Source organism: Bactrocera neohumeralis, unplaced genomic scaffold, assembly GCF_024586455.1.
Source record: "Bactrocera neohumeralis isolate Rockhampton unplaced genomic scaffold, APGP_CSIRO_Bneo_wtdbg2-racon-allhic-juicebox.fasta_v2 ctg2561, whole genome shotgun sequence".
Classification (NCBI taxonomy): Eukaryota; Metazoa; Arthropoda; class Insecta; order Diptera; family Tephritidae; genus Bactrocera; species Bactrocera neohumeralis.
Genome location: NW_026090217.1, coordinates 1 through 11011, shown reverse-complemented (window position 1 = coordinate 11011; position 11011 = coordinate 1). Strand labels below are relative to the sequence as shown.

Genomic DNA, 11011 nt, shown 5'->3' with positions numbered 1-11011 from the left:
TACGCATATTATACCATGTTCAGACCGAAAATTATAGGGATTAGATTACATTCAAGCATTTCATAACCCAACAGTGTTCTTACTGCCCTTGGTGATTTATAAATCAGATGTTTTTGACATTCAACCATAAACATCAAAGTATTTATTAAAGGAAAACATTGTAATGTCGTACCTTGTTATAAAAATTGTCTTCTTTTTTCTAAATTATCTCCGCTCAATGGAAATAATTTGGGAATTGTTTGATTCTAACCGCTTAGCAATGAAACGTTTGCTGTATGAACACGTAATACTAAAAATGTGCAGTCTATATGGAGCAAATTCAACAAGGTCTATTTTGATAAAGGCAAGTATATAAATATTTTTTATTTTTTTTTATGTTTATGTTTATGTTTTATGTTTTATTATAAGGTGTATATAATTCAGACTCGTGGCCAAATGTTTTGGAAAGTCGACTGCCAGGTGAGTTCAGATGCATATTTTAAAAACTTCCGAATGAAGCGCAATTCTTTTATTGAATTGTGTGTTATGCTGAAAGGTTTAGAGAAAAAAAACACTAACTACCGCAAAGCAATTCAATTAGAGAAACGCTTTGCTATTGCTTTACATGCTCTTGGCTCTTCTGCAGAATACCGAACAATTGGAAATATGTTCGGAATTGGTAAAAGCACTGTCTTCTCCATTCTAATTGATTTCTGTCATGAAGTCTGGCAATGTTTGTTACCTTTGTATTTGAAAAAATTCACAATGAACGAAATTCAATTGCGCGAGTATATAAATGGTTTTGAGTCTTTGGGTTTCCCTCAAGTGTTAGGAACTATAGGTAATAAATTAAATTTTTTACATTGGAGTTTTTATATATTTTTAAGTTTTAGATGGTTGTCATATAGAAGTTCGCCCAGCTGCAGAAGATGCTGTTGACTACTACAATTACAAAGGCTGGTATTCCACAGCTCTTTTGGCTTTAGTAGATGCAAGGTAAGTTTTTTAATGAAGATCGTTTAAACACCTAATGTATTTCTTTAATGTTATAGATGTCACTTTATATACATCAACGTTGGTGGTCCGGGCCGTTGTAATGACTCTTCAATATTTGAGGGTTCATCCTTAAAAAGCGAGTTGGCACAATCTACTTTATTCAAAGACATGAGTAGACAAATATCGTCAGTTAATGTTCCAGTCGTTTTGTTGGGCGACTCTGCATTCAAATTTGATAAACATTTGATGAAACCGTACCCATTTTGTGTAAACCAAACTTTGGATAAAAAAAATTCAAATATGTACTCTCGAAATGCCAAAGAGTGGTGGAGAATGCTTTCGGTCATTTAAAGGGAAGGTTTAGACGCGTTGGAAAAGGCTTGGATAACCACATGACCAACACGAGAATTGTCATATAAGCGTGCTGAGTTTTCCACAAATTTTTAAATGAGGAAGATGATGAAACTAATGAAAAGCAGACTGAAAACGAATCACGGAAGTTGCCAGAAGACGTCTCTAACATTTGTGGAAATGTTAACACAAGAGCAGAAGAAATAAGACAAGCGTTCGTTTAGTATGTCGGTGAGTTATTACATTCAACTTTGAAATATTATTAAATCTCAACCGCTCCATACTTACATATCTCAAAATTTCCAATACAAAAAAAAGATATTTCTATATTTTATATATGTTCCATATATATTTTTGTATCCATTTATTTTTACTTACATATATATTTTCATATTCATTCTCATATTTAAATTCATTTACAATTTTCGTATTCATTCATATATGTTTATCTTAAAACTAATACGTAAAAAAATTTTTTAAATCTATTTTTGGCGATGAAGGAAGTCGATGAAAGCGTCGTTCACTTCTTTTGAATCGTTTATTTATGTTTATAGGAGAGAAGATGCTTTTAATCGGTTTACTTCATCGCCTCAGTCGCCTTTATTAAGTCATCCTTAATTTCATCCGTAATTGTTATTGCGATTTTTTTTTTCTTGCAGCATCGCTTGACGATGGCCGAGCGCAACCACGAGACGTACAAGAACCATCGTCTGGGCTTGGGAGCGGCGACTCTCCTTCGGTATCGGCATCCACGTAAATTGGTTCCATGTCAACTGAAAATAGAAGAAACAAATAAAAGTGTAAAGAAAAATTTCATAACCGTTTTTCATTTTATTATGAATATTGGAATCTACACCAATGCGTTTAAAACTTACCCACAATGCTATCCTCCACAATCTCGGCGGAACAAAAACTTTTAAAACCGCCTACTGCTTGGTGTACCGCCTCATAATGTTTCCACCGACTAGGGGGGCCACCCGATGGGCCAATTTTCTGCTTTTCTTGTCTAAAAATAAAAAAATATTTAATATTATATGTTTACCTCATAATTTATTACTTACCTGTATTTGTTAGTGAAATTGTGCAATTTTATTTTTATCTCCGTGGACGTGTAATCGTGTCCAGCCAAAAGCATTGCACAAGACATTTCCTCATATATATGGTTGTTTTTTCGCGTAGATCGCAGCTCTAACATTTTTTGTTGCCATACCTCTAAAAGGTCGGCCTCGGCAGCCTCACTCCACATGACTCTCAGCTTTTTTTGAGTTTTTTTCCATTTTTTTTAATTTTGCATTTTAACCGACACTTTTTTGGTTTATTTTTTTGTCTTCTTTTTGTGTTAGTTTAAATTTTAACAGTTTATAGTGTCAAAATCAGCTGCGATTAAACAAATGCGACCAACAGATGGCGCAAAATCAGAGTCGCACAGACAGATTTAGTGTGGATCAGTTTCAAATCACTCTGATGAAGTGATTTTGAACTGTCATTTTTGTATGGCGAAATCTTGCTAAATTTTTAAGATTAGTGGGATAATCCATTCAACAGCCGAAATCGTGTGATTAAGTGTCGGTCTGAACATGGTATTACTTCAAAGTCCACATTAGCATATATCCCGCAATACCCCTTGGTTTTTGATTAACAAAACCTACCAGGATTGCGTATACAATATATTCAAAGACCACATTGGCATATATCCCACAATACCCCTTGGTTTTTGATCAACAAAAACAAGCAGGATTGTGTAAAACATATAGGCTGTTCACGGTAAGGTGGTTATCGGGTTATGTGATTATTAGATTAAAAAAACCTCTATGCTCCGTGAACATCCTATGTATGGTTGTTTGCTTATTTTTACACAAACAGCTGTTCACTGTTTACAATTTTAGTTCAATGAAATTCCTACTTATAAAATGCCTAAACAATGCTTAAAAAGCAAAATAATCGAATTTAAAATAAGTTCTGCTATTCAGGAATTGGACTTTATTGAAGGTTTGTGCTTATTAAATAATCCGATTTTTAAGGGATCAAAAAATGTGCAGACATCTTGCGCCCTGAACAGTGTCACAATGCAATGGATGAAGTATTAGAAGAACTGCTTGAGGATATAACTTTAATCATCTGTAGTAGACGGGGAGATGAACTTCCGAATTCTATTCATTGGCGAGAAAATGTTCTGTTTTGCTTTGACGATGGAGATTTTTACAAATGCTGCGCGTCAGCAAATGCCAATTCGCTCATCTCCTATTTTTTGATGCTTTGTGATGCTTTTTGATGCTTTTTATTTCGGTTTTAATTTGCTGATTGTAAACAAAAAACAGCTGTTAATAGCAGATTTTCCAATAAGAAAATCTAAATGGAAATGCCGTTCGCTTAGTTTTATTTATTTTTTGTGCTGCCATTTAGTAAAATTCCAACGACTTTCTAACACTGGAAATAAGCAAACAACCACATAATCTGTAAACAAAGGCCTAGGTTGGTCAAAGTTGGTTATTTTGTTATACCGCATTTTGCTGTTGTTTACTTAATCACATATCCACATAACCCGATAACCATCTAATCGTGAACAGCCTAATAGTAAAGCGTAATACATATGTACAAACATGCATATGTACAAAGTGCAGTGATCTTTAAAACGAGCTCCCATTTGCACATAACAAAATAAAAGAACCATAAATATATATACATACGTACATATACAAATATATACAAAAAAATTGTTTGTTTTTGCGGTTAATAACAAATAATTAAATGAAATTAAATTGAATTCTATTGAATTACATAATTCGAAACAAAAATAAAACAACTCTTATGTAACTTAAAAGAATTGTCGGTTAAATTAAAATAGTTTTTGGTTTATTAATTTAATTCAAAACTCTTATTCACATAAAAGAGTTCTCGTCTGAACATACATATATACAAAATCTGAGGTGAAATTAAATTCAATAATTCCAGTATATAAACAAATATCTGTTTTATCGATTTTCTTTCAAACTTTTACTTACAAAAGAGTTTTCTTTTCGAAATATTACATCTACATACATATATGCAGTCTGTGGTGAAATTCAATTCAATAAATTCAGCATATAAATATTTATCTGTTTATCGATTTTCTTTGAAACTCTTACTTAGAAAAGAGTCTTCTTTTCGACATTTCGCATATACATACATACATATATACGAAACTTTATAATACCAATCAATTTTTACTGAAACATTTTTTTTTCTCTGTTCGTCACATTTTTTAAATGAGCTCTGACTCAAAAGAATCTAAACCAAGTCAGTTACTTAAAGTCCCAAAGATGATTTCTGACGAAAAAAGTCCATGTACATCTGCAGAAGCTACACGCTCAAAACAAGGTGCTACGAATCAAAAAGGGGGGAAGGACATATCATACTCTAAATTCATTTCTGAGAGTGACTGTCTAATAAAATACTGCAATCAATTTGCTTCTTCGCCGAAAGAAGAAGAAGAAATATTGCCCATAACCAGAAAAATTAAAAGCAGCAAAGCGCCTGGATTAGATGGCATACTAAACAGAGCATTAAAGGGTGCCATGACTTTGAAACCAAAATTGTTCGCGGAAATGTATAATGTCTGCTTAAAAGAAGGAATATTTCCCGACCTATGGAAAGTCCAGCGTTTGGTTCTACTCCCTAAACCAAAAAAGGCTCCGGAGGAACCTTCATAATATCGACCTCTGTGCATGCTTGACACTATTGGCAAAGTATATGAAAGCATAGTTAGAAACCGCTTGGAGTTAGTAATCCAGAAAGCCGGCGGATTATCAGAAAGACAATACGGCTTTATGAAAAAGATGTCTACAATTGACGCATTATACGAAGTCGTTGACACCGCGAAATGCGCAGTAAATGGCAAGCGATGGAAAGGCGAAACAAAAAAATATTGCGCGGTGATCACCCTGGATGTGAAGAAAGCCTTCAACTCAGTAAAGTGGGCAAACATAATCAAGGCTCTTTATGACATGCGCGCTTCTCAATATCTTATGGAAATTGTCATAAGTTATTTTGAAAACAGGCGACTTTTATTCGATACAGATGAAGGCACCAAGAGCTACTCTATTTCGAGTGGAGTACCGCAAAGCTCGGTACTAGGCCTCCTTTTATGGAACATAATGTATGATGGGGTACTAAGGAGACACCAACCGAAAGCTATTAAATTAGTTGCATACGCAGACGACCTTATTGTGGTAGCAGTTGCTAAACACCTCGATGACCTCCGGAGCAAATGCAACGAGTGCATAAACGGTCTGCGCCAATGGTTCTTCTCAATGAGTTTAGAACTGGCTGAGCAAAAGACTGAAGTCTTTCTCATAAGTACAGGAATAGTGGAGGAAAACATATCTCTCACCATAGGAGAGTGCCAGATTCATTCACAACCACCTAAAATATTTGGGAGTAATAGTAGACTCAAAGCTCAAATTTAAGGACCACCTAGAATACACTGCAGGTAAAGTGAACAAAATCCTGAATGCCTTATCAAGAATGATGGCAAATAAAAGCTGGGTGCGTTCCAGCCGGCGTTTTTTATTCGCAAAGGTAATGAGATCGGTTGTATTATATGCGGCTCCAATATGGATCCAGGCGCTAGGCATCAAAGCATATGCCAGACAAATAAACACAGTGCACAGGCTGTCGGCACTAGGAGTTATCAGTGCTTTCCGAACAATTTCAAGCGATGCTGCTGAAGTAATAGCCGGTATGATGCCCATTGACATCCAGGGTGACGAATACGAGCGAGTGTACAAATTATCAGAGCCAACTACAGGAGCCAAAAGAAGAGAGAGAGTGAAAAGCTTAACTATATGGCAAAAGCGGGGGCAAACCTCACTCAAAGGACGGTGGACGTACAGACTCATACCGGATATCCATTCCTGGATCGACAGACAACATGGGGACTGCTTAGACCAGTATGAAGACACAAAAATTATGACATTAATAAAAGCAGTTGCACCCACTCCACCTCCGAGAGTAGAGCTGCCACAAACTCAAAATCAAGAGGCAAGTTCGGGTATTCACCTCAAGGTGCCCGCATGTGACACTGAAATTTTCCATGGTGGTTATGAACAATGGAAGTCCTTCCGGGATATATTCACAGCTGTTTACATAAACCATCCGAAATTATCAAATGCTCAAAAGTTGTATCACCTCAGATTCAAAACAAAAGGTCAAGCAGGCGTCATCGTAAAAGAATTCGCATTAAATGACGACAATTTCCATATGGCTTGGGAAGCTCTGAGATCAAGGTACGAAAACGAACGAATACTGGTAGATAAGCAAATAACGATATTGATGAACTTGCCCAAAACTCAAAAGGAAATTCAAAAGGAATTCTAATTGTTTGCCGCTTTTAGCGACACAAAACGTTCCCACAGACAAATGGGACCCAATTCTGGTAAATATATGCACCGCCACATTATCAGAAAAATCGTTATTGCTATGGGAATGCCCCACGTGGCAGCAAATGAAAGATTTCTTAACTACCCAGTATGAAATCCCAGAAAGAGTTCATAAAAAGATAATTAAACCAAAAGGTATTTCCCATGACCTTAATAGAAGCTTCCAAAGGCCCCAAACCAGTAGCAACTCAAATAGAAATGAAAATGAAGAAGTGAAAGCAAATTTAATTGCGTTTATTGCCATAAACGACATCATTCGATGTTACATATTACCAATTTTTCCAGCTCACCACCAAACAGCGCAAACATAAAAAGAGCAACAGGTTTAGTTGCAACAACAAATTCAGAAAACTGCCAAGAAGCACCATGCTGCTCAAAGGCGTTAAAAACCCAAACGCTACATAGCGAAAACCACATTAGAGTACTACTACCTACAGCAGTCCTCTCCATCGGATAAGCGCATTCAAGCAGAAGCATATAAATAGCAAGCATTGGCAAAAGGTTTCACAACTTAAGTTAGCAGACCCCAACTGCAACACTCCCGCTCAAATAGATCTTCAATTAGGCAGCGATCTCATACCACGGATAATACTCGAAGGTGTTGAGAAAATTACAAAAACACTTCTGGCGCAAAATACCATTTTCGGATGAGTCCTAAGTGGACTAGTTACGGAACCAGTTGCAACAATAACAACTCAAGTTGAGGAAATCTCCAACGAATACCTCAATTCGAAATTAAGAAAATTTTGGAAATTAGAAGAACTCCACCCCGTATCAATCACAATCCCTGAAGATCGGTATTGTGAGAATTTTTACAAAACCACACCTACTCGAGCAGATGATGGCTGGTACGTCGTACGACAACCACTAAAGCCAGAATTTCCCCGCACACTCGCCTTAGGTGATTCCCGCACCTCTGCTATCCAACAGTTTATAAGCATGGAAAAAAACCTACTTAAAAAAGGCGAGCTGAAACCAGAATATGATAGGGTCGTAGAAGAATACCTCCTTTTAGACCATATGGTGGAAGTCAGCGCTGGCGAGAAAATCATACAAAGTAAATACTATTCGTTTTATTTGCCACATCATGCAGTAGTAAAGCCAGACAAAAAACCACAAAGGTAAGAGTTGTCTTCCAATGCATCAAAAATTCACTAGTTCAGGGAAATTCCCAAATGACAATTCTATTTACGGGACCCACGCTTCAGCCAGACCTAAGGCTGCTTATCTTAAATTGGCATATCTTCAAATACGTATTCAACGGGGACGTCGAGAAAATATATAGACAAATAGTCATAACTAAAGACGATCAAGATTTTCAACAAATTATTTTCAGGAAATCCCCCACTAGTCCACTACGCGACTTTAAGTTAAAAACAGTTACCTTTGGCGTCAACTGATCGTACAAAATATATGTCATTTACATATTTTTAATTCAAATTAATGGGAAATTAATATAATAGATTTATGCAAAAAGAAATTTTACTATATTTTTGTGAGTATTGCTATAAAAATTTTATGAAGCTCACAAATATATAAAACAAAAAAAAAACCGAAAAATAAGGATTATAGAAAAGAGGCGATAGCTCAATATCAAAAAATAAAGAATTTTTAAAGCGAACAAAATCATTTTAAAATTTTCAAAATGGCAGTCACTAATTTTACTGTAGACGATATAGCTAGATTAATTGCTACACAAACCACAAATTTAAGAACTGAGATAGCTCAGTTGAGTAACAAAATCAAAACTTTAACAAATGCGGCACAAGTAACTGAGTATGAAACTCAAGAAATTAATGATTCTATAACATGTAACAAAAATTTAGATATCATTAACAATTCGATGAGCCTGTATATTGAAGGAAGTATAAGGTATTTCGGAGCACTAGCTATCTTCCGAAATAAAATTGTAAGTAATGCCAATGATATTTTAACTAATAATGGCACAGTTTTGAATTTAGAAGCAATATTTGCAAGGTTAGATTTTGCTTACGCCGACAGACGACCAATTCACGTAATTGATCAAGAGATGAGTATTATGAGACAAGGATCGACATTCTTAATTGATTATTATAATGCAGTCAATCAGAAATTGACATTACTAATAAATAAAACTATAATGACGTACGGCACCAGTATCCCACATATTACAAAATAATTAAAAGTATTAAGAATCGAGAAACCGCGTTAAAAACTTTTATGACTGGTTTAAATTACCCCTAAACCAAATACTATTTACATTAATACCTACCGATTTGCCAAATGCTCTTGCTAAAGCACAAGAACTTCATTCAAATCAAATACGATCACAATTTGCTTTGCAATTTACTAAAAACAACCATGAAATTGGTTCACTAAAGCTAACCAAGATATCCTAATTTTCAGAATAACTTAAGGTACTCCCAAACGAATAATAATTCATACCAAATGTATTCCAATCACCCAGAACCCATGGAAGTGGATCAAGCAATCCAATTAATAAATAAGCCCAGTCATGTGCAAAGAAACCAACCACATGTTAGGAGTAACAGGTATAATGGCAGACCAATTATCAGCCAACAAATATACCAAAAAGGTCAATTGAAAGTGCACAAATTAGCACACAACCTCAAGCAAAAATTGAAAGAATCAATAATATTGGTGAGAACCATTTTTTAAGGGTAAACTCCGATTTGTCGTATGTTATTAAAACCGATACAAAAACTGTGCAAATCTTTGGAATTCTCACAGATACGGCATCAACCAACTCATATATACGATCTGGAATTTATAATAATAAAAACATTTTAGTAATTAACAAGAAAATGTTAACTTCGGTTGCACCGAAGCTAAATACCTATCACAGGTGCATTTCTGTTAGTAACTATGTGTTCAGTTTGTATGGAAGCTATATGCTACAGTTTTTTAGAGATTACATTGGTGCCTTAAAAAATAATCTATACCAAATTTCTTAATATATCTTGTCAAATGTGAAAGTTGTCCATACAAGAACTTGATTCCGATCGTTCAGTTTGTATGGCAGCTATAAGTTATAGTGGTCCGATATCGGCCGTTCCGACAAATGAGCTGCTTCTTGAAGAGAAAATGACGTTTGCAAAATTTCAAAATGATATCTTATCGGAGGGACTAGTTCGAAAATATACAGACAGACCGACAGACAGACAGACAGACGGACATGGCTAAATCGACTCAGCTCGACATTCTGATCATTTATATGTATACTTTAGGGTCTCAAACGTTTCCCTCTCGGTGTTACAAACTTCGTGACAAACTTAATATACCCTGTTCAGGGTATAAAAAGAGGACAAAACCATTCATGGTTCGACTATAATAAAACATTTTCATAATATCGATATGTTTGGTATACAGGAACATTTTTATGAAATTGACAATTTAGAGAGCGATCTTTTAATTGGAATTAATTTCCTAAATAAAATCGGAGCGACAATTGATATTCCAAATAGAAAATTTTTTTATGTGGATAATAAAAAATTTCCAGATGTAAAAAGTATAGTTATTGATAATGAACCAGGCTTAAGTACGAGACAGTTCATGTCTTTAATGGAAAGGAAACATAAATGTACATATTTATTATTGTTCTCCACGTCACAGTACAAGTAATGGCCATATAGAAAGAGTTCATTCAACATTGAAATTTCTAGATGTTTAAAAAAAGAACACAGAGAAAGAAATAAATTAAACCCCAAATACAAAAAACAAGTAGACAAAACTAAATACAAAATAGAAGCAGAATAATTCATATATATAAATTCAAACTAAATTTTTTCCCCTTCAATAAAACAAAAAAAAGAAACTTTTCAAAATGATGTTACGTAAAAAAAAGACGTCCATAAAAACCCAATTGGGAATGAATATAAATTAACGCCCCTTTTGGGATTAAAAAATAAAAAATAAAATTTTTATGGTCAAAAAAACCCTTTTTTTGGGTGGAACCCAAAAATAACAACAAAACTAATTTATAAAAAAAAATTTTTAATATTGTTTTAAATCTATTTTGCCAGCATTTTTGGTTAATTTTCCCTTTTAGGGTATGCATGGTATGTTGTTCCCAATTTTTTTTTTTCTCTGACTAAACGCCCGGAAAAATTTTTCCCTTTTGGGGAGATAGTTGAGGTTGGCAGTTATTGGTTTTTTAAAAAATTTTTTGGTGTTAACCCCCCAAACCAAAAAAAAACCGCCCTTCCTACTGGGGGGGCCTGGCTTCCCAAGCGTTATTGACCCCGAACTGGGGGTTTGGGTTTAAAAGG

At 34.8% G+C, this 11011-nt stretch overlaps 1 protein-coding gene and 1 pseudogene across 1 annotated transcript; one reads left to right on the top strand and one right to left on the bottom strand.

Moving 5' to 3' along the window:
* The first annotated feature begins 465 nt into the window (after positions 1-465).
* Positions 466-2108, top strand: LOC126766808 (putative nuclease HARBI1). Its single transcript, XM_050484515.1, has 4 exons — positions 466-820; positions 873-975; positions 1032-1557; positions 1986-2108. The coding sequence occupies exons 1-3, from the start codon at positions 493-495 to the stop codon at positions 1324-1326; spliced, it is 726 nt and encodes a 241-aa protein (XP_050340472.1). The 5' UTR covers positions 466-492; the 3' UTR covers positions 1327-1557; positions 1986-2108.
* Positions 1904-2506, bottom strand: LOC126766810 (uncharacterized; annotated as a pseudogene).
* Between the last annotated feature and the right edge of the window lie 8505 nt (positions 2507-11011).

Excerpts from the sequence above, each read along its gene's own strand:
- LOC126766808 (XM_050484515.1), top strand. The coding sequence starts at position 493 with ATGAAGCGCAATTCTTTTATTGAATTGTGTGTTATGCTGAAAGGTTTA. Across the intron at positions 821-872 it reads TCAAGTGTTAGGAACTATAG|ATGGTTGTCATATAGAAGTT; the intron begins GTAATAAATTAA and ends TTTAAGTTTTAG. Across the intron at positions 976-1,031 it reads TTGGCTTTAGTAGATGCAAG|ATGTCACTTTATATACATCA; the intron begins GTAAGTTTTTTA and ends TTAATGTTATAG.